Source organism: Fukomys damarensis, unplaced genomic scaffold (assembly GCF_012274545.1).
Source record: "Fukomys damarensis isolate Sample0158 unplaced genomic scaffold, DMR_v1.0_HiC HiC_scaffold_35, whole genome shotgun sequence".
Taxonomy (NCBI): Eukaryota; Metazoa; Chordata; class Mammalia; order Rodentia; family Bathyergidae; genus Fukomys; species Fukomys damarensis.
In genome coordinates this window covers 27,423,377-27,448,709 of record NW_022900947.1, presented here as the reverse complement: position 1 = coordinate 27,448,709, position 25,333 = coordinate 27,423,377, and the positions used below count along the sequence as shown (strand labels likewise).

Sequence of the window (25,333 nt, the reverse complement as noted above, 5' to 3'; positions counted from 1 at the left end):
CAGCCCCTCTTTCACACCAAGGATAAGCTGATGTGAGGGTGTAAAGCCAACATTTCTGCTGCTTCTGAGCTCCCTTTAGACACCAGGTAGGGGACAGACTTCAGCTGAAACTGGTTTCCTCTCTTCCTCCATGCCTCTGCCTGCTTCTTTCATTTTCTTACAGGACCCAACTGATTGCCTTGCCTCACTAAATCACTTGAATTCTCATCTCAAACTCTGTTTCTAGGGAACTTGATCCAAGATAATCATAGACATAAGGTCTTCATTATGAAATAAAGGCTATCTTTAGACATGTGATTACCCTCTCTTTATGTGTGTCTGCTCCTGATGAACCTCAAAACCATCTAAACTCTCCTCATAATAGGCTGTCTAGAAAACATGGAAATGAGAAACCAAAATGAGGGCACCGAAATAAAAAATTCAGTTTATATATACATAGTTATGAGATGAGCATAATATGAACAGTTAATTACTATCCCCATGGAATTTCAGAAATGAAGGTGCTATTTTAAAACTATTTCAGAATTAAAAGAATCCTATAAAACTGTAAGTTATGAGTGGTTAGGTTACCAAAAGCACTTGTTAAACTATTATGAAAGAAAATATAAACAGCGTATTAACATAAATTGTGGTTTGCATTTCAAGTGCATCCTAAAACATAGTTCATATTCCTATTTGAGGAATAAAAATCGAAACCTGTAATTCCATGTCTGTGCACCATGTGGACCTCCATGAGAGAATACACCCAACCGGGAATGTTCGGGATGGCATTACCTCTCTAAATGTTCACACAGTTCAAATGATATCAAGCCACTCTGGATGTTTCTCACCACAACATTATCAAGTCCAAACCAACCACTGTCATGGCTTCTGAATCCCAGTAATTTCAAAGATTCACAAGTGTTGTTCCCAGGTTTTCTTATGGAAGCACTTTTGGCCCTATATAAAGGTAACAGAAAAACAATTCATAAAATGTACATAGCATAATAGCATAAATCAAATGACCTAAGGCATCTTTTCTTTCACTTAGTGAATAACCCAATAATAATTCATTAAGTAAATATTTGACATCAGAAAGAATTCCAGGCACTAGGAATACAAAGATAAGAAGATGTAACATTCATGGTATCACAATATTATCTGACTCCAGTACAAGCTAACCCATGTCCAGAGTGGGTTTAGCAGCAGAAGCCAAGTACTCAGGGAAGCTTGCAAAGTGAAAATGCTTACATTAAAGATGAGACTTGGAGAATGAGAAAAATTTTAACTCATTTACATTTTTTAAAAAGGTGAATGGAACACTCAAAATCATCAGTGAATTTGATCTACACCCAGATGCATCAGGATAGCCAAGAGTGGTCATATAGCACAATAGGTAAGCTGTAATTAACATAAATTGTGGTTTGCACAGTCACAACTCCGGGTGACTCTGCCTCTTATTAACATATGACCATGGGCAAGTTATTCGATTTCTCTGTATCTCAATTTTCTGATCTATAATATGAGGATAATAAGAGTATTCCCATTATAGAATTAAATATATGAATATTTGTAAAGCACTTATAATCTGAGCAGGATAAATGTTATTAATTTTTACTCTAATTCCTATAGCAAACATAGTCAATTAGCTTTCTTGTATACTTTTCCTTCCTCCATAACCTGCCCAAACAAAGGCCCTAAAAGATACAGTTGTGCGAACCATATGCCATTTCTCATCAAACTACAGCTGGTTTGACTATCTGTCAAAGCCAATTTGACTTTCTGTCTTTGGAATTTGATTAAGAAGTCCAGATATTATAACGTCACTTTCCTTTTGTTGTGAAGCTTTGGAATATAAAAGTTAATAAACAGAGAGCTTATTAGGAAAATTTAAAAAACAGATTACAAAGAAAAATATCAAGTTGTAGGATCCATGTAGTCCTCAAAATGGAAAAAAATCAGAGGTTAACTCTTCCAATCTTATAATAAAACTTTTATTTGAATTTATTTAGGTGGGTTTCTGTTCTTTATAAGTGAAGGAAGGGAAGACATTGACACTAAATATCTTGGGAGAAAAATACTCTGATAATGATCATCATGGGGGGAAATATGCTACAACACATAAAAAGATAGACGTGATCTAGGTACTGAGAATGAAGACACAGGTGTGAGTGAATCCCATATCTCTTCTGTGTGTGCCTGTGAGATTAGATTCACAGAGTGAGATGTCCTATGATTCAGAGACAAGGAAGTGAACTAGATTTAGAAGGTTTAAGCTGAAAAACCCTTACCTTGTATTGCTTATTTGAGGGGACCAGCCACTTAAAATCAAGAGAAGGGGGAAATACTTAGTTTCTGGTAGCTGGGTGTAACTACAGATAATGGTAAATTTTTAATTTTAGAAGTTAATAATTAATTCACATAGGAAGATATAATGAATATAGAACTTTAGTCATTTACTAAAAATGAGTAAATTAACTGTAATTTTTTTTTCTGGTAGCAGCTATTCACTCTTTTTCTTCCAGTAGTCTAAATCTTCTAGGGGGTTCTGTAGGGTTTCCCTATTCCAATTTCGTTAAGCCAAACAATGGCATTCATTAGTACTGTTCACCAAAATCCCTGATTTCCTCTCCTTTTTTGTACATGACGGGGTTGCACGCCAAAGGTCTCTCTTCTGCCACCATGACAGGAGTCAGACAGTGGTTTCCCTGTTTACCTACATCCCTGAGAGAGAATAACTGAGAAGCAGGCTGCTTTTCACGGCCACACAGCATGTATGAGATATTAAAACTAATGTTAGAAGCCCTTGGAAGTCGAGTGTCTTGTTGTCATGTCATAAATGAGAATAATCTGCACTGTGTCTTCCTTCTGGTTATGATAAAATCTTCAAGGATGAGTTTGGACAGATTTGGAAGGAAAATCAAGCCTTGGGATTTTACGGTGGGGAAGAGAACTTTCTTTTTCACTGAACTTGGAACAATGAAGATGGGGTCCAACCATGATGTCAGCACAAGGGAAAAGCATGTCCCAAGATGGAATTTGTGCAGAAGGAGGCAGATAGAGAGACTGGGTTCTTCCTGGCTCAAGAAAAAGTACAAAATTAGATATAGACCAAAAATCCTTTTTTGGTAAACACTTCAGTTTGCTTTTTCTGTCACTTAAATAAAGAGTTCTTAAGATAAGAAAGAATTTAGTACGGTAAACAAAACTCAGACTAAATAATCTGCTATTTCTGTGTCTACCAGATATTAATGGAGATCCAACTAAACTATTCTCTTTATGTGTGTCATTCACATTAACAACCATGTTTTCCCCCAAATTAACACTTAGCTGGAAAAGAATCAGCCTTGATAACTAGAGATCAAAAATGCCAGCCCCCATTAGCCCATACTTCCCTTACCTGCCTTACAGAGTGACCGCCAAACAAGAGAATGGTGAGAGTAGTAAGGAAAAGACAGGTTGACTGGGGATGGTATTTTTGAATTCTAGTTTTCAAGGCTGATTATTTTCTAGTCGGGTCTTATTTTCAGGGAAATGGGGAATGAGTTCTATCTAGCAGTGAATGCCACTTGGTCAAGCTCCACATAAGATAATGTTTGATGTCATGATACATTCATGATATATACCTACTTCTTATTTAAACAATTTACTTGTTTAAACATGATCAGATTTTACCCAGAGAGTGCCATGCTTTCTGAGAGTACTAATTAAAATGTATAAGCTACTTTATCTGTGGAAAAAATATGATGCATAACTTGGCAAGCAATCACATCATCAAAATTCTCTTATGATATCTTACTTTCAGAATAGTTTCTTTATGGTATGCATAATGTATAGGTATTTAAAAGTGAATGCCATTAACGTTTCAGAGTTAACTTTTTCTCAGAAAACTATAATTTAGTCATTAAAGTGCTGATTCGAAATGACATGCTACTCTCAAAAGATTGAAAATCTTATAAATTGTGCCTGTTGATTATAGACAATCTTAAAGCAAAGAAGTAAATAGAAAAGGAAAGTACACATAATTCACACTACCTAGAAACCAACATTATAACATATTGATAAATTTCTGGTCATCTTTTTTCTGCATGATTCGTTATTTGGCTTGTAAAATGCTACCCTTATTGTGTCAAATTATGGACCCTGATTTTGACATTTAAAATTAACAAAGTCATTTTGAAAGTCAATTCAAATGTCTTTAGTCTTCATGACACCACTAAGTGAGACATCTTCACAGAAATTTACATACAGAAGCATTCAGCTATAAGGAGGAGTGTGGTGAACAAAGCATGAAGCTTCCACAGCCATATTAGAAAGGTAAACTTCAGGCCTTTACCAAGATTTGCACAGGCTGATGTAGTCACAGGGAAGTAGCTGAGTCTCTGCAGAGGCAAAAAACAAATTCTATGTGGAGGAAATCAGCTCCACATTACTCCTGCAGAAATTTTGTATGTACATGCCTACAAATAAAAGTTTCCCACAAAGAAAGCGATAAACACCACAGACAACAGCCACCAGGAGCAACAGGCAACAGATATAAACACTCCAAAGAGGGAAAGATTTTTGGAATTAGTAGTATGCAAATAAAGTAACTATATAAGATAAGTTTAAGAAAAGGAAGGACAGCATCACAAATTAAGTAGACAATCAAAGACTATTAACAAGACTAAAGTAAGTGAATGAAAGAAAAATTTTTTTAAAAGCCTGATCAAATTTTAAGAAATTAAAAAATCATCAAAAATGGAATATTAAAATGACATGTTAAAAGTAGATTTTTAAAGTGCACAAGGTTTTTGGCATTGGCATTTTGAACTGAAATGAAAAGAATTGCAGATTGCAACACACAAAATTAGAGAGATGATATGACAATTAAAGAAGCATGGAATGTCTAAAAAGGTAGTTTAGTACACATCTATGAGAATGCAGTACAAAATGGATAAAGTGAACAAGTATCGATAATTAATTAGAAAACATAAGGCTTTTCAAAAATATAATATGACATAATTCCATTTGATCAGGAATCGATATATATAATTCACAAAAAGTAGCTAAGATATCCACCCAGATATATCCTAGATAACTATAGAATACCATGTACAAATATTTTCAAAGCAACAACCAACTGCAAAACTTTACTGACAAAGTTACAAAAGTTTTAGTTACTGCAGTCTTCACAACAATAATGAATGCTATGAAGAGGGGCAAAATATCCCCGAAGAGAGACAAAAAAAAAAAAAAGAAATCAGTGTTATTCTAGCATCCTCTGCCGAATGTTGTAGGTGGTCTGTGAAGTACACCCTCCGTGAAATGTGCTCTCATGATTAAAGTCCTTCACACGCTCTCACAGAGATCTAGAGCCAGTTGTGTGACTCAGCTTTAATCTGCAGAGCTCCCCAAGAAAGGAATAAGACACTTTATAGAGATGACTACAAGTATACGTGATCCAACAAAAAATAAATAGGGCTAAGGATACAGCTCGGTGATAGAATTCTCACAAGCCTGTGCAAAGCCTGGATTTGATCTGTAACACTGAAAAAAACATTTGGTGGGGGATCATGGTTAACTTTGGTGGGATGAGGAGCAACTATAGAGAGGAAGAAAGGGATTAGATGGGGAGGAACAAAAAATGAGATGGGATTCTATTGATAATGGTTGATTTCCTATGTATTAGCTTTAGTAGTTGTTCCTTTTCTTATATAATATAATGAATATTTTAAAAATATTCTTGGGACAAGTTACATATTACATTTAAATGCAATGATATTAAAATATTCCTTGTATAATATATAATACATTTTTATTTAATCAATTCTTTTTCTTCTTTCATTGCCATCGGGAAATCTTTATTGGAACTTATTTTATATTTTATTTTTTGGAAGCATTTGGGATCAAACCAGGGCCTCTTGCATGGTAGGAGATCACTCTGAAACTGAGCTACATCCTGACCCCACCACACCCATCACCAACAAATGGCTCTCATCTTTTCCACAGAAATCATTCTGTCATGCAGGAATGTAATACAATACAAACATTTTACTCCTAATATTCAGACTATGCTTTGGCCTCAAATAGTCATTATCTTTTAAATTTTATGAGGGATGGAATTCTTCATTGCATTTCTGTTTCCATAGAATGTTGAAAATAATGCCAAATTAACAGGCAAGATGGGTTTTCATTTTCTTCTTCTGTACTCCACTGGGTAGATAAAATATATTTACTCTGCCAATACAATAACAACAGAGTACATTAAAATATATCAGCTTAGCATAGTCAAAAACTGTAGATAGTGTAATATAATCTACATTTCCAAAAGCTTACTCATTGCATTAATTTATCTAATGTGTTAAGCATTATGTTGCCATTGTGCTAAATGATAATAAATGGGAAAATATAGAGAGTGATACCTCAGTTTATAAATGCTTTTATTTGCAATTTGGTTCACAAACAAACATTTGGAAAAATTTTGTTTTTATTTGCAAACTCTTCACTGCATGACAAACATGACCATGGCCATTTTCCCCTCACAAACACCAACGTGGCCATTTATAAAATCATAGAACAAATAAGTTCATGAACCAACGTATGGATTTTTATTATCATTATAGTATACACACCATGTGGGCAAAGAATGGTGCTGGGATGAAGAGCAGTGTCTTTTCCCACTGGTAAGAAATTCTGGAAGAAGTGTCTCACACACACACACACACACACACACACACACACACACACACACACAGTCTTACAAACTCCAAACCCAAAGAGAAAAATATCTTAAGTCTGGAATCAATGATTCCAAGATGTAGGAATTGTCTCATGCTTAAAGGCCTTGAGAAACTATGCCATGGACACTACTGTTGCTGTCACCCCCTCTCTTCACCCAGGCCATTCAAGTATACCAGGAGGTTAGAGTTTAATCTCCACTCACTCCAGACATTAGATATACATGTGCACAAGGAAAGAACTGGAGCTAACTCCGCCATATAACTGAGAAGGGCAATATTGGCCGAGAAAGGGGGAAATAAGAACAACCACCAAAGCCCTTGTCACTGGTTCAAGAAAGCAGCAAAGAGATTCACAAAAATTGCTTTGGGTTAAGGGGAAAGACAAGAAGAGATTCTGATGTTTAGATCTGATAAAAATTACAACCAACACCTAGAAAAGAAAAGAATGCCTAAAGGTAAGAACCATAGAGGAGAATCTGTATTAAAGATAACACACAAGATTACACCATATCCATAGAAATATGACAAATATCACACTAAGAGAAAACATGCTAGCCATCATGCTAAGAGAAAGAGGACAAAATAATCAATAGGACACTGTAAAAAAATAATTAAAGGAATAAATACAAAGGATAATGGAAAAAAACATAGCTTGACAAGATTATATGAAGCAATAACCTTTCAGAAACTAGAATTACAGGATTGAAATTGTCAGTTTAAGCGACTGTAACTCGGGCCACAATCAACATTAGAAAATTAATTCCAATTAGGCCTTTGATTATTGATGCTTTTATGATTGGTCTCTTCTTCAATGGTACTTCATTTATATCACTTTGAAATTATTCCTTATCATACCTTTTCATCTGAGCATACTTTCTTATCATCCTGTCATCCTTTCATGTTTTCTAACTTATCTGGATCAACTTCTCCTCCGTGGTCATGGAAATTATCCTTCTGGATACTCCCAAATTCAAAATACACTTCTATAACAACTTCTAGGTAATTGTAATTTTAGTTTATTAAAATTACTATCAAGCATCAAGACTACAATCTCCTTTAATACTTCTACAAGTTTTTGTCCTTCTTTTGAAATCTAGATTTGAAAACTCCTGGAGGACTCTGAGAGACATTTGCAGCCTTGGCTGCATATCCACCCGATATTTGCACTTCGGTAGACATTTGAATCTTTTCCTCAGGTTTGAAGAGAAGATCCATGTGCAAATGCAGTGTCTAGCCAATCTTATTTAGCACACTTTCTGGGGAATAAGGAGTGACCTCCTTGTGCTAACTGGATTTCCAAGGCTTTGAATTAAGTAAGTGAACAAAAATGTGTGGCTCCAGCATGTATTCCTTTCAGAGCTCTTACTGTCTCAGCCTTCATCTCTACATTGGTGGGAATTTAATTCCTGACAAGCCAGTACATGGCCTTTAATTTTCTTTACATCCTGCTATTTTATTTCTTTTTTAAAATTTTTATTACCATACATTTACAGTAAATAAAGACTACATTCATCATAGGAAGTTGGTACAGGTACATAATACATCTCAGAATTCCTTTTTCTTCCTCTTCCTCCCTCTCCTCACCCCCTGGTTACTTCCCCCTTGCGAAAGTTCCATCTCCCTATTTTCTATTATCTTTCATTTGGCTCTTCAATTTATATATATATCTTGGTTTCTCATATAAGAGAAACCATGTGATAGTTAAGTTCACACGCCTGATTTATTTCACTTAACATTAGGGTCCCAAGGTCCGTCCATTTTCCTACAAATGATTCAATGACTTTATGTTCTCTTTGTGTTATAGTTTATATCTAGATGTCACCACTCAGAGTCATGCACTCATAGTCAGGGATAGCAGAAGGCAGTTGACTAAAGGGGCACTACCCTTGGCTTGGAAGTGGAGTCTGGCTGGCAGAGGCAGGTCAGTGGGGGGATGATTGAAAGGGTTCATCTCCCTTACTGCCTTCCCTTCCTCTCACTGGATTTACTGGTCACAGAGCCATGAGCAGCCCTCTTCTACGTAGACTTTCCACCATAGCTTGCTGCCTTGAAGCTGGCCAACAATGGACTAAAAACAAGAGCCAAAATAAACTGCTTCTCTTTTAAATTGTGAGTATTAGGAATTACATCTCAACAGTGAAGAAAGTTGCTAAGACACTATGATATATAAAAATTGTGGGATCATTCTGGGTGTGGTGGTGCATGCTTGTAATCCCAGCACTTGGGAGGCTGAAGCAGGAGGATCACTGTGAGTTTGAGACCAGCCTGGGCTACATAGTGAGTTCCAGGAGAGTCTCAACTACATAGTGAGACCCTGTCTCAAAAACAAATAAACAAACAAACAAAAAAAAACAAAAAAAAAATGTGGGATCAGACAGTAGGAGAAGGCAGGACCTTTTGCTTGCAAGGCAGGTAGCAGAACCACCGAGCTATATCTCCAGACCACCATTCCCACTTTTAGAGCTAAGTTTTTGTCTTTTTGGAAAAAAAAACACAAATAAATATTTATTTTGGGAGATAGTAAGTCTTAATCTATTAGACTGTTACATTTTAATTTGGAAGCTCTAGAATATCTCTGCTTATAAGTGATGTACAGAAACATGGACTGACTAAATTGCCACTTGAGATATATATAGATATAAATACATAGACATATATGTAGATATAATACGTAGATATGATTTTGGCAGCAAAAGCATCTGACTCTGTAAGGTCAGTATTTCTGTTCTAACTTATCTCATACTAGAGAAGGCTTTATTTTTTCTCCTATCCACAATTCAACATTCTACTGTTATCAGTTTCCTAAACTTTAAACACAATAGGAGAGAACAAAATCCACTTCTCAAAGTCTAGCTTTGTGACCTCAAACCAAGGAGAAGATGGCTACAGAGAAGTCGTGATCAAAAACTGAAGTATACAAGTTCAGGTCAACATTACACCATTTGTTAGCTAAGGTAGTCACATAGGTTCTTCATGTCATTGAGTTCGTCTCTTCACTGATAAAACGAGATTAGACGAGATAATATACATAATTAACCTGGCGTATAGTAATTCTCAACTAATACAGTAGTAATTATTAGTTCAATTATGTGCTTACGTTTCTTCTCCATTTTCTGATTTTTCAAAGAAGAAATCCTTTTCAGAACTAGTTAATAGAAATCTCCCTATAGAGGCACAGTTTGCAATAGCTAAAACTTGGAAGCAGCCCATTTTCCCATCAATTGGAGACTGGATAAAGAAGCTGTGTTTTTTCTATAAAATGGAGTACTACTCAGCCATAAAGAATGAGAAATTTGATTCATTCATAGGAAGATGGATACGTATTGAGGATATACTCCTAAGTGAAATAAATAAGTCACACATGTGTAAATACCAAATAGTTTCTCTGGTGTGAAAAATTATAATAGTACATAAGATCCTAATGAGATAACTGGCAATGTGAAATAGGAATAAAAGGACTAAAGGTGTAGGGAAAGTGGGAAGTGTAGGGGAAAGGTAATAAGGGAAAAGAAAAAAATATGAGAAAATGAAAAAATGGAAATAAAGTGTTTATAAATGGGATGGGGAGGAGGGGGTCAAGGGAGGGCAGGGACAAGGGGGAAAAATGAGAACCAAGACCTGTCATGTGAAGGTACAGGATTCCAATAATGAATGTAATTGTACTGTATACCTAAAATGTACCAATAAACTCAATTTAAAAAAAAAGAAATTTCCCTTCCATCCTTTTCATTAGAAAACCAATACATAGTAAATGAAAGGATAGGAATTAAGATCATGATTACTATTATGTCATGTATCCTTTGTTGATAGCATTTCTTTTCTGAATTTATGTTCTGACCAGTACATATATTTGACTTACCAGTGGATATCGTATTTAATTATAAAAATTTGAAAAAGTAATCCATCTGTAGTGCAAATATGATTTCAAACTTGCTTTTTAAAAGATCAGGTTATTTATACTAATAAAACACTTTTAAATTCAAAAATGAAAGCAACTATATCACATTTATGTTGGTATACATTTGCAACACATAATAATTACATTTATCTTGGGGAATTAGTACTTGTGTATATTGGATCATTTTTATTACACCTTCCTTCCCCTCCCCTCCCCTTTCCCCTTTCCAAGCCCTCTTCCCATTTCTACAAAGCCTGCCTCCCTGTTTCTTACAATTTTTCTTTTATTGTTCTCATAAATTTAATTATATTTTGGGTTTCTCATATAAGAGAAACAATGTAATCTTTATCCTTTTATGTCTGATTTATTTCACTTAACATTGTGATCTCAAGCATTATGGTCTCTTAGCATTAGAGATCCATTTTCCTACAAATAACCCAAATTTATCCTGCTTTATGGCTGAGATACATAATGTTCTTAATTTACCATACGTTCTTGAAAGGAAGAATTAATTTTACCTGTTTTATATTAACCTGTCTGCATAGCATGCATTTGTGTCCATTGAGCCTAAAATTACTTCCCTTTGTAGATCAGTAATTTAAATTTAAAATAGTTTGTAGTATCTAAAAACTAGAGGGTCAGGATTTAGCTCAGTGGCACTGCGCCTGCCTCATAAAAAGTAATGTTTGAATGCAAGACATTTTATTATAACTTTTAATCATTTCAATTTCTTTGTTTATAATTAATTCACTTAGCAACAGTAAACACTTACTTACCGGTTGAAACATAAAAGTGTGTTCCGGTTTGACGTGGCACTACCTGTTCTTCGATGGTCTTTCTCAGACCCAAGATTCTTTTTGTCAGGTTGTGGAGGACAAGGTAGGAATACTGTGACTGGCTTCTGAAAAGGATGAGTTGATGGGTGCTGAACATGAATCAGAGGGCTTGTGGACAACACTGGGTAGGAAGCATCTTGCTGTGTTTTTAAATATGCCACCAGAGATGGGTCAACTGGTTGAATCTAAAGAAAGAAATCATACCTGTGTGTGTGTGCGTGTGTGGCAAAGCCAATCTTTTGAAAAATGTTCAGAACATAGTCATACACTTCTCTGTGCATTGCTGGCTAGAAACACGACTTTATATGGGATGTCATCAAAAAATACAGTGAGTATTTAAATTTAAATAATGTATTATAGTAAAAGATACATTACTATTGGTCCCCCTAAAAATATTCTGTCTCATTTTGAACACACTTATCCCATTATATAGTACATATCACTTTCAGGAGCAATTCTGGAAGTCTCCTTGCATAAATGTCTTTAATTGCACTGTCATGGCTGCCTAACTATCCTGAATCAATTCAAAAGATTTACCTTTCATGGTCTTTTTGACTTAGAGAAAGAGCTATAAGTCACATAGTGCCAGATCCAGTTATAAAGGAAAATGAGGACCTTATGGATATTTTTTCCTTCAGCCTGACTTTCTCTGTTGGATGATACTTGAGAGCATCATTTACTATATTTTTTATTTTACTCCATACAAACAAGGACTTACAGAACCGCTTCAAAAAGTAGCAAGAATATTGGATGTGTGTTCAGAGCAAAAGTGAATATTTTGAAAAGGACTAACAGCAATGTGTCTTTTACTGCAATAACACTGCTTTATTTAAAAATATGCCATATTTTTTATCTATCCCTACATGCAGGAATATCATTTGAATCCCTTTTTATGGAATCTTTCTGAAACCTGAGGTCCCTTTCCTGTGTTATAAATAACTGAGAAACACTCTAAATTTTAGACAACAAAATAACCTAGGAAATAAAAGAGACATTTTATGTAATTTCTAATTAGTACTATTTTTAGATCAAGTGATTTTTAGACATTAGAAAAACAAGACTATTTTCTTTCACACAAGAATAGCTAATATTTAAAAATAGCTAACAAAATGTTAAAGTTTATGGGAATATTTATTAGTAAAATGTTCACACTGCACTTTCTTTCTAATCTTTCTGCTTCACTGACCCCTTATGACTGACTACACAGGAGAAAAACAGAAGAGCATAGAGAAAAGTTGAAGCCAGAAAGACAGGGAATATTCCTTGAGGAAATAAAATATACATGAATACACCATTATACACTTTGTAAATAGTGTTTGTGTATATGAAATCTTTACTTCAAAATAGTGAATACATCGTAAATATAACTAAATATCCGTACTCATCAGTATTTTAATCGATTAGCTTTTTGTGCCATCCTCACGGGTGGAAATCATGAGCTACATGAATGTACTAAAGTCTGTCATCAATTGTTTCATAGGCACTCAACATATGCATTTGTCAATAAATATCATAAAACAACATAAATGGCTAGCTAGGAGAATCTTTCAAAGGAAGCGAGGATTTATTTCAGACTGAGAGTCAATGTACTCAAAACCATCACTCCATCATTTATAGCAGTATATGTTCGTCCTTTACAAGTAAAAGAGAAGACTCTATTGCTATATGAAATATTTGGTTCCTCTTTGGCCTTTGGGACCATGCAGGATGACTTACATCTAGGAGAAGAACCCAGTCAATGTGTAATATTTACCTTTAATTGTACCAGCACTGGTGAGCTGAAAACTCCTGGAGGGTAAGATAAGGATATTCGGGAATCTATGCTGGACTTCAGGGTGAGACCTTTCTTTGTTACTGTGAAAGACTCTTTCTTTAAACAAGACATGACAGAAAAGATACCCAGTTTGTAAACTTTCACTGCTGCACAGGTCCCCTGTATGGGTTAAAGGACGTTAAAGCAAGTTACAGCAATACTTTGGGGAATACATGCTATATACACTCCATAAACAGTTTTTTGAAAACCCACATGCTATCAGTATAATCACTCACAATTTGGAATGAGCCCATTATGAAAATGCATGATCCTGTCATAAAATATAGAAGAAGTAGATTACTAAGAGGTCCACAAATTTACACCACATGATGGAAAAAAAGAGAAAGAAATGTATTTTAAAATAAAGTTAAATTCCACAGATGTATGGGTATAGTGGGAAATTATATTCAATGTTTTCACAAATATTAATTATGGACTCCTGGACTACTTTAACTAGAATGGACTTTTTTTTCAGCTTTAATTGAGCTTATTGGTACATTTTAAGTACACAGTACAGTTACATTCATCATTGGGATCTTGTACCTCTACATGACAGGTCTTGGTTCTCATTTTTTCCCCTTGTCCCTGCCCTCCCTTCACCCCCTCCTCCCCTCCCCATCTACAAACACTTTATTTCCATCTTTTCATTATCTCACATTTTTTCTTTTCCCTTATTACCCTTCCCCTACCCGTCCCACCTTCCCTACACCTTTAGCCCCTTTCTTCCCATTTCACAATGTCAGTAATCTTATTAGGATCTTATGTACTATAGAATGGATCTTTAATATAGATCTTTATCCAGAATATTCAACAGTATTTTATAGAATTCGTTATTTGGATAGTTTATATTCAAATGCCACAGCAACTGTACTGTCAGCAAATTCTTCTTCCAATAGCTTACAATCTTCTAGGGTGCCAAAATAAGGTCTATTTCTCCTGTGCAGTGGGAAAAGATGACTTCAGAGAGACACATTTGTGTTTCTCTTTTATATAGTGATATTCAAATATGTAATCTTACATGCAGGCACATATTCAAACTTTTTTATTCACACAAAAGAGAACTGAGTACATAAATGAAAACAAAATGATCTACTAGTATAATCACCAAAGCTTAAAATCAGGAGGCAGACTTAAGAGTAATTTGGTCTATTCATGCTTCCCCAAACACCAGCCAGACTCCACCCCAGCATGAGTGGATAATCATGCAGACACACACACACAAACATTTAGGGACAATCACAATGGAAAATAATCTTTCATTTGAAAGCTGACTAAGGAAGATATTTCACAATATCATGGCGTGAATTTGTGTCTGGGAAAATTCAGGGCATGATGAATGTTCTTAATTGGCCAGGGGGAAAATGGTAAGACTTGAGAAAGGGCAGCTTCCTGAGAACCAGTGTGGTTGCGGAACACTGAAAGCACATTCCACAGATATTGGGGAACCAAAAGTGTTTTTAAAGAATTAGAATGTTTAAATGTCACAGGCTCACACAAAGATTTGGAAGGGATCCAGATCTTAAATTCTCTTGATCTAAAATTACGATAGCTACCATATTATTAAAAAGAGAAAAGTCCATACTATTATTTTTTACAATAGCCAATAAATCTCTTAATTTTTCTTTTGATTTGATTATCCATTTACTAAATATTTCTCAAATCCATTTGTGAAAAACGTGTGCTGCGAGCAGCTTTTACTCTTACTGTGGTGATCACACAGACTACACAAGATTAAAGAGCCCAATCATGAGCAGTGTTGATTAGGTTTTTATGTTTCCAGACTTCCTGGACTAAATGTGAAATGGACTTCTTGCATAAAGTAGAGGGAATTCGGCTTAGCTTTCTTTTTCAACTCTATGATATCTGGTCTGTGATATGAAAAGGACAAAATTCAGAAAAGGAAGGGATTTATTATAAAGAATTTTTTTTTAGATTTTATTTCCTGGCTTCCACATCAAATAAGAAAGTCCTACTTATAGTTGAAAAAATGAATTAATTGGTTAAAACTAATTTCAGTGTCCTTTCAAAGAACCTTAAATATTAGTTCATATCAGATCAACCCTATAGCACTAAAATTTCATATTATTATTGTGTGACCATAGAAAGCCTCAGAGTTATGACAATAAAGTCTAACATAAAAATATTTTATTATAACTACTGTTTATAGGCTTCCTTATCTTCTTAAGCATGTTATCCATTTAATTCTTGCAACCTTATCCAGTAAACAGTCTCTGTGCTCATTTTTTTAGAAAGTTACAGCAAAGTTCATTCCTCTGCCCAACTTCACACTGCAAAACATGTAAACCCCACCAATCTTCCTCCACTGCCCACATCCTGACCACCACATATACTATCTTCCATGTGCATATTGAATTCTATCTGTAGACCTATAATTATTTCTTAAATATTTGCCAACCTATAGATAATAAAAATAAGCTTACTGTCACCTGGAACTTCTAACATTCTAAATTTAGGATTCCTCCACAGTAAATATATTATTCCACAACACTTAAAGCATAAAATTAAGCCATGATATTGGCTTTGTTTCTCAGGTGAATAATTAATATTTTATGGGGTCCTGGAACCAAGTTCTCCATTCCCAACTTTAGGAAATAAATCCTACTCTTTGATCTTTCTAAATGGCAAAACAAACAAACAAACAAACACCCCACAAAGGTGCTAACACAAATCTACCAAACCTTTCTTTTGTTACCAATGAAGTAATTATATCTACATTATAATCTAGTTATTGAATACTCAGAAAAGAGCCAAACAGCAAATGCAGATGTAGCCAAGGATTTGCAGACCTTATGACCTCTCATTCCTTCCACTGAAGTTGGGGATAGGTAACTTGATTGAAGGTTTACATCAGACACTTTCACCATGATGTCTCTGTAATTTCCCCTGGAACGGGCGGTAAATGGAATCACAATGCAAATTGGAAATGGAATTCTCTTTTCCTTATCTGAGCTTTCAACAGAGACAACATTGCTGACCAATTCCTCATTATCAGTCACAATTAAAGAACTCATGCTATTAATTATCCGGCATTCTAGATGCTGCAAAACGTATGATGGTGCTGTAATGTAACAAGCCACTTGGGGGTCTGTCCCATCACTCAGTACATCGAGATACCTGCAGGAAAGGGTGAACAACATTTTCCCAGTTATTTAGTTATCATATTTATGTGCTTTACAGCTAAATGCAAAAGGACACAGGCTCTAGAACACCTTATCTTGGTGTGCTCAGTTTTCTCACTTATTGACCCTGTAAGCTTGGGCATGATATTCAATCTCTCTATGCCTCAGTTTCCTCAATTGTAATATGGTGATAAAATAATATCTACCTCAAGGAGAGCTGAGAAATAAGCGAACAATTGTATTTTAAGTAAATAGAAGGTTCTATGCCTGGTATATAGCGGCATCATGCTAGAAGTTTAGCTATAACTATTGTTTACTATTATTATTTAAGCAATTGCCTTTTTCCTTACTATTGTTCACTCCACAAAAGAATGTGAAAATCACTGATGTGTCTTAATGAAACAAGTATTAATATCTAAATAGTTTCTTAAATTGTGAGGAGAGTGAGAAATCATATATGAGGTATTGGAATTTTGTAAACACACTAAGTCAAATGATGATGCTTTGTATTTTGTAGAAAAGCTAAGAAAGGTACAAAATACTGTTAATTTAAATTTATTGATAGTAATTAAGATTAAATTATTTACGACCTTCAACTGATCATGACAAAATCTAATTTTGACTATTTATATTACTCATTTTAACATTCATCTTTGCTGAAGATCTTATAACTTCAATAGATACTTGAAAACAGACATTTCTGAGTTGTTTGATGATATATTAATAATTATTAGAAAATAGCTAATATTTTATTTTTATTTTTTAAATTCATTACATTTATCAGTGCATTTTAGATATACATTATGATCACATTCATCATTGGGAATTCATACCAATACATAGTATATCTCGATACTTGTCTTTTCCCTTTTCCCCTTCCACCTTCCCTTCCTAAAAAAACTTTGTTTCCATTATTTCCTTCTTTTCTCATACTTTTTGCTTTCCTTTCTTTCCTTTTCTGTACTCCCTTACCCCTTGGACCTTTTCTTTCTGAAAATGACTGATATTTTAAAGCTTTGTGTGGACTTGGTTTGGGTTTTATATTTCATTTAATTTTTACAACTAATGTGTCAGTCAGACGTTACTGTTATCATCACCTTACAGTTGAGAAAAGTGAAGCTTAGAAAATTTTAAGTTCAGGGCTGAAGGTATAATGCAGTGGTAGAGTCTCTACCTAATTTACATTAAGAACTGGATTCAATATCCGGCACTGCAAAGAAGAAAAAGAAAATTTAGCTCACTACAAATCCAAAGATGGTAAATTTTAGAACCAATAACTGGCTTCTTCTGTCTTCTTTGTGTGTGCGTATGACTATTTTTTTTTCAATTTTCCACATGCATTTATCGTGTCATAACTACAATATTAATGAACATCTATGTATTGTAGCTTCACTAAACTTGAGTTATAATTTTTTTCTCTCATTGAGTTTATTGGTACATTTTAGGTATACAGTACAGTTACATTTATCATTGGAATCTTGTACCTTTACATGACAGATCTTGTGTTTGTTTGGCTGATGATTGGTTTGTGGGTTGACTGGTTGGTTTTGTGGCCATCAGGCTGAAACCTAGGACCTCTCACATCATAAGCAAGCTCTCTACCACTGAGCTACATCCTCAGGCCTTTTTTAGAAGTTTATTTTGAAATGGAGTTTCATTATATTGCTGGCCTAGAATTTGTGATGCTCCTACCTCAGCCTTCCTAGTAACTAGGATTACAGGCATGTTCCACATGCTAAGCCCTTTATCAATCTATTTTTAATGTGAAAGGTCCAATCTGTCAAATATTTTACTCCTGCAAATAACTTTCAGGTACTTACTAACTCCATTATAAGTGGAAACTAATTATCTAACCTATACTCATACAATCCATACTCATATAAATATACAAAGATGGACTGAAGAAGATAGGCTTCTTATAGTAATGTATTACGTTGGGTGCTAAAAAAATGTTAGGTCTACACATTAAAATTATGGATTGGAGTTTATCCTCTTCTTTCTGCTTCTCCTTTCATACCAGGGACTGAAAATGACTGAAATATGGACAATGTTGAGAAACAGAGATCTATATTTCTCCACAGCATTGTTTTCAGTTATAAAATAATCATTTTTTAACTATTTTCCCAACAGTATTTTAAAACGTGCTTTAACATAAAAATCTACAATAAAAATGTGGAAATTATAGAAGGAGCCACTGATTTATATTAACAAGAAAGACAAACAATAGAAAATTACCCAGTACAGTGATCTGCTGGTATATTCTTATGATAATGGGAATCAGAAAATGAGAAGCACAATTTGGTAGAGGGCACAGTGACCCAGCTTTTGTAACTTCGGGAGTGGCTCTCCTCTAGGTACTGGAAGCCACTTCAAAACCCTCCTCTTTTTGAAGCTCTGGTTCCCAATTGACAAATACAGTAGAATGAGGAGACCTGCAAATAATTCTATTCTCCCAGCCCTAATCAAATATATCCAGTCTACTCAGTGATATAATTACATTAGTTTATTCCAGTCTTTGCCCCTTTGTGTATAAACTCAGACACATATACTGAAGGAGATGCGGTGATTTTGGAAGGCTAACTATGGTGGAGCCACAACAGATTCTGAGCAAGGTTTTGTTTATGACATATACATTTTATGTGGCATGATGGCTTCCTGGCCTAGGTGATTTCAGTGAACAGTCATCTTCTTAAATATGCAAGCCCAGCACAACTGATTTGGATGTCACAAAGAGGAAATCACTAGCAGCAGGGAACGCCTGGAAGAGGTGTTAGAGGGAGTGGTTCAGGCAATGACTCACTAGCATGTTTTGAGTCACTTCTGAATGTGAGGATATAGTGTCAGTGTTTTACTCAAGTGAAATGGGTGACCACATATTGACTACTTTAGCACTTCTTTTGCTAAGTGGAGGTCTTTTATATAATGAAAGACTGATCCTTTGAATTCGTCATATTCTCTAGCCTATAAAGAAATCACAATGAAGCTAGCCCAAACACTTCATTTTATAAATAACTAAGATCAATGTGAGAAAAATGATTTGCCAAAGATCACAGACTGAGTGATATTGTCCTGAAAATGATATTATGTGTTTATGTAAAAGAGCATCAGTCCCTCACAGCAAAGAAGGAGGTAGTTGAAGAATGGTACTGAGTGCGATGTGAGGGAAGTGATTATTGCTGGGGCTGAAATAAACTATCACGTTAACATTTAGCAGAGCATGGATACTCTCTCAGTGGCACAGTATTAGGCTTTTTTCATGATTTTCTCATGTGACCTTACCAAATACTCTAGGGAGAATATATTATTTCCACAAACAAAAAACACGAGGCTAACAAATGAAGCAAGTTTCCCAGGGCCACCAAAGTACCAGATAAAAAACAAAACAAACAAACAAAAAAACAAAGATTGACTTAGGAGTATATCTTCAATATGTATCCATTTTCCTATGAATGAATCTAATTTCTCATTCTTTATGGCTGAATAGTCCCAATGATGAAAGTAACTGAACTGTATACCTAAAATGTACCAATAAACTCAGTGAGAGAGAAAAAAAAAACAAAGATTGAGTTTGTCTGACTCCCAAAACAAATGACTCCCCCATCCTAGTTCCTCATTGTCTTTGAAAGGTATTATGTTTATCTAGGAAAATGTGGTTTGTGAAAATTTCATATACCGTATTATCTGAACAAATAGAGGATTATCACCCTTTAATAAAGGAGAAATAATTCATGAAATATATCAGTCTTTCTCCTTTTTTCAAGTCTTGTTCAAAATAAGAACCAAGATGTATTATGTAAAGGTGAAAATTTCCCATGATGAAAGCCATTATATTGTAATAATTTAAATGTACCAATAAAATCAATTTAAAAAAAAGAATCTGTAAGAACTCTGGACATTTTCCAAGGAGATAAAATAGGTATGGACATATGTATTCAGCTTTAGGAATCTCCTGGAACTTATCAATGAGCCCCTAAAATTTTAAAGACAAAGATTAGAAATTCATGATGATTTTCTTGAGATTATAAATAACATAAAAATTATCTTAATATTTTAACATTCTAAAGTCTCAGTTTTTACTTATATAATTCAGAAAGTATTGGTTTAGACGTGTCCATTGTCTGAACAATTGTTTTTAACTACTTTCTCATCTAATTCTTTCCAGCTTTAATATATTCATTTCCTAAAACCATTAGCAATAGTAATCACAAATTTCAAAGGGTAATTTAACCTGAATCACTGACTTACAATATCTTTTGTAATATTTTTATAACATGGCAATATAAAATTTTATTCATGCATGAATACTATTTATTTTATTAATGTATACTGTGGTGATTGAATGCTTGTGTTCTCCCAAAATATTTATGTTGTAATTTTACCCCTAAAGTGATGGTATTAGGATGTGGGGCCTTTTCAGAGGTATTAGGACATAAATGCAGGCTTTTTTAATGGATTAGTGACCTTATAAAATAGGAACAAGGGAGTTTTTCCTCCTACCACCATGTGAAGACACTGTAAGGTATTATTTCTGACCTAGAACCCTCACTTGACACAGAATTTACCAATTATCTTGGTTTTCTCTGACCACAGAACAGTGAGAAATTATTGTTTAAAAGCCACCTAGTTCAGGGTATTTTGTTATAGAAGCCTGAACAACTAAGATATCTACAAACATTGCAACACCCTACCATTAATCATATAAAAGTACTTCTCACACTGTATTTACTTACTCCTTTTCCATGATGTTATTCTTTTGTTTCAGACTTTCTGAGTCGTTGAGATTATTCACATATTCATAGGAGATCTCACATGTTGAGGATGTGGTAATCTCCTCTCTTTGATTCTCTGAGTTCTCTTTAATGTCTCTTTCTGTTGTCTGGATTATGTCATGAATCTGTTCCTTGTTGCTAGTTATGTTCTCAGCGGTCATGTGTTCTATTTGTTTATCATCATCTCCATTTTCTGCATTATCTGGGAACATTGTGTTCTGTGACTCTTCTTGCCCTGTTACATTTCTGGTCAATGATGTGTTGTTTTCTTTTTCTACCAATACAGAATTTATATGCGTTTTATTTTTTTTTAACTGGACCTGGTTTGTGTAATGACTTTTCTCTCCATTTGTACAAGAAACAGTAGCTGTTTCTATGACATTTAGTTCCCCTCCTGCAGCAATGCCTGTTGCTTTGGTGTCTTGAATGGTGTACTTTGTCTGTTGTGGAGCATGTTCATCACACATGCTGCATAAATTACACATCTCCTTTTCTTCTTTCTTTAGAAGCATAGCAGTGTTCCCCAAATGTTCATTCATTTTCATGAGGCAGTCTATGAAAGTAATAATTTCTACACATACACATACACACACAAAGAAAAAGAACAAAACTGAACCAAATTATACAATTACATTGCCACATAATGAGTTATGGCAAAACAATTTTGAAAATTTACTGGACATTTAAGCCAACCTCCTGAAGCAAAAACCATTTATACAATTGACACTTTTTTAATTTCTAGGAATTGTGAACAAACTACTTATTAACATAATAGCAGAGAGTAAATCTGATTCCTACTGCTCTTGAAAATGCTTTGAATTTTGTATCAGATATATATCATGATCCCTCCTCCCCAATAAAAACTGAAGTCTGAATCTCTATCAGTCATTCTTCATTTGATGTGATTTTAAGTGTTGGTCCTTTACCTCTGGAAATACTACACTTTATCAATTAAAAAAATCTGGGCCTAGAATTAGCTGAACACTCCAAAGAGGCCTAGGCAGCTGAAGTACGTCAGCTACCTTATTTCTGCTGATAGAAATTATATATTTGGGGAGAGGGACAACATGCTTCTCTGAAGATTAGACAACTTGTGATTGTTAGAAATCTTCAAATTAGCCTTTCAGAGGGTAGGTGTAATCACACCCATTCTGCACCTGCAGCCACGTATCAAGAACGACAAGACGAAGCCAAGCCTGTGTCCTCCGACAGGATCTGATCTGGTGTGGTCTGTTGCTCTAACCCTATTTCATACCATTCGCCCATATATGTATGCATCCTTATTCTCACGAGTGAGCAGGGTCATGTGACAACTTCTTGCTGGCTTAGAACCTCTGCAATCTTTAAAATTCAATTAGAAACTAAGGAATCTATGATTCAAGGCCCCATGGCTCAGTGTTTTTTTAGAATCATCAGCAAGTCATACTTTGAATAGTCCAAGCTTGTCTTTGGGCTCCACTTCTGACAACTTGCTATTTGTCTTCTACCCAAGACTGCCTTTTAAAAAGAATTCTCATTTTCTGGTAGCTGAGTACTTATCTTGAACAGCTGCATAGGGCCATGTTTGATTCTCTTCAGAGGCTAGAGGTCTGGTTATGAGCTCCAGCAGATGCCTCCTGAGTCCTACTGCTTTTGGACCAATTTCTCTGAGGTGTACTCTTTGTCCTTTAGACAGCAATATCCTAATAGTACTTACTTTGGATTCCAGATCGATGTGCCCTGCCCACCCACTTTGACACTGTATTATTTAGAGTTGACTTTCATGATGCCACCATATTCCTATCTGGAGAAACCATTGTTTTGTAAGATCATATTCATCAGATATGCATTACTGTATTTTGCAACATAAGTGGGCTTATTCTGAAGAACTTGCCACCTCTTTACGGGGGATCTAATTTTCTATCCCAGCCCATCTACTCTGCTTAGTACTGTTGTAATTAATAGGTTCATGCTTAAATGACTCTAGAGATGGAGTATTATTCTCCAATATTTTTAAAAATTGCTTATTCTATCTCAGACTAGGCCTACATCATTTCCCTACCTCTAAGCCTTGGGTCCCACTAATAATATCTCAAGATTCTCATTCTGTAAGCCTCACTTTAAATAGAAAACATATTTTTTCTAGCAAAATTCTGAATTCTCCACCCTAAATACGGGATCCTGCCTGCTTCCAAAGTCAGAAAGAACCTCATTCGTGTTTTTCTAATGGGACTGGCCCCAAAGCTCCTTGCATTACTGTGTGTGGGTGCGTCTTGCCTTACTTTCTTTACTGCACCATTAGTCCTTGTAAACAGAGATTGGTTTGAAAGCACATAGCACCTCTCAGATATTGCCTCAATCAATATATCTCAGAAAAAGGATAAACCAAAAGTACTTGCCTTGTCTCCAGATACACTGATTCTCCTTGTCCAGCAGTATGTGCAGCTGCTGGCAGGTGAAACGCAGAGTCCCTGCAGTGTGCTCCAGCAGCTGTTGAAGGGCACTGCCCAGCTCTTGACCCAGAAAGACCACTGTGGCTATCCAGCTGGCTCCAGCAGCCCCCTCACAAAGGTGCTCACCCAGAAGTGCCTGCTTTAACATTTGGTTTTGTCTCCAAACCTGCTTCAGTATTTGGCCTAGTTTACCTGAGCCCATGTCTTCTGTATCCATTTTGTGCTCCCAAAATAATGTGTTTCTTTTCTGCCTGCAAAGACTAAAGGTTTAGCAAATTCAAATTTTGCCAGGGTTATTTCTCCAAAAATCTAGGAGATGATCCAAGTCAGCTAGCCAAGCACTTTCCTGCAACATAATAGTTTATTCAGCTTGTTGTTGACCAGTGAAAAGTTACTAGGTGACCAAAGGAGGGGCGTTCCTGAAGCCTGGTTGCTACTGTGCACAGAGGATTAACCACAGGGATAGAGCTAGCTCACAGAATCCACCTCTCCATGCAAGCTTTACAAATTCAGTATAATATTTATATCCCAGATACTTTTCATATTTGAAGGCAACAAAATATGGATTCCAGGTAGAATGAGAAATTTATCCAAAGGTAAACTGTTTATAATTCCTGTATACATATTTAAAAATACTTACCAATAAAGTAATACAAAATTTGGTTTGATTCAAAATAATCAGGGCAGGGGGAGTTACACACCTGTAATCCAAGCACTTGGGAGGCTGAGGCAGGAGGGTCACTATCATTGTAGGCCAGCCTGGGCTACGTAGTGAGTTCAAGGCCAGATTAAATTGTATGGCAATACCTTGCCTCAAGTAATCATCATCATCATCATCATCATCATCATCATCATCATCATCCCAGGGGTAGGAGAGGGTACTGATAAAATTAGCTTTGCTATAAAATTTAATAATTGTTAGCCATACACAGTGATGCATGCATGCAATCACTGCTACTCAGAAGGCTGAGGCAGGAGAATCACAATTTGAGACTACCTGAGTAACTTAACGAGATTTTGTGTTAAAAATAAAAAGCATTAGAGATGTAGCTCAGAGGTAGTTTTCTTACTTTACCCTGTGAAGCACTGGGTTCAATACCCACTGTAAAAAACCTTTGTTCAAGCTTGATATAATTACAGTATGGAGTCTTTATATTTCATTGTAAGTAGTGCATATTTATAATTTTTAATAGTAAAGAATTAAAAGGAAAAAGATTCCTCTACTGAAACAGAGAGGTATTACTATTGTTATTGCTCAGTAAGTATAATTTAACTAGTATCTTCTTACATTGTAAGTCTGCAGTGAGGTTGCAATAGGAACCGGGCTCCTTTACTCTTTGATAGTTTCCCATTAATTGGACAAAGTGCTTCCTTAGTAAAAGAAAGCAAAATTGAAGAGGGCTTTCTCTGAACTAGCAAGAAGACTTTATTCTAACTAAAATTCCAATACAGCAAACTCTCCCCACATAGCTGCCTGCTCACTGGGACACACTGTATGTGGGGACATTGCAGTACATGAGCTCATGGAGGGGTCCCCGGGTGTAGAGTGGAGCAGCTTGCATCCCCTTCTCCAATGCTCCTCTAGTAAGGAGGGTGAATTCCCACCAAGGGACAGGGCCTTGCATTCCAAAGAGGCTCCTTCCTGCTCCCACAGAGACGCTGGAAAGAAAGGACAGCTCTCCAGAGGGGCAAGAGGGCTTCCCTCCCCCAGGCAGTGCATTACCTCCTTTTAGGCAGTGGAATT

The 25,333-nt window shown here is 35.4% G+C and overlaps 1 protein-coding gene across 2 annotated transcripts in view; it reads right to left on the bottom strand.

Annotated features, from left to right (window-relative positions):
* Dthd1 (death domain containing 1) overlaps window positions 1-25,333 on the bottom strand; it is a 106,113-nt gene that overhangs the window by 51,458 nt on the left and 29,322 nt on the right. Inside the window, exons 5-10 of one of the 2 annotated variants that reach the window (XM_019205985.2) lie at window positions 23,536-23,849; window positions 21,119-21,728; window positions 16,056-16,383; window positions 13,189-13,368; window positions 11,376-11,620; window positions 775-939 (exon numbers count right to left, since the gene is read on the bottom strand). In XM_019205985.2, coding sequence (XP_019061530.1) covers window positions 775-939; window positions 11,376-11,620; window positions 13,189-13,368; window positions 16,056-16,383; window positions 21,119-21,728; window positions 23,536-23,849 — 1,842 coding nt within the window. The remainder of the gene's footprint in view (window positions 1-774; window positions 940-11,375; window positions 11,621-13,188; window positions 13,369-16,055; window positions 16,384-21,118; window positions 21,729-23,535; window positions 23,850-25,333) is intronic. The other variant, XM_010613698.1, reaches the window with a different exon arrangement.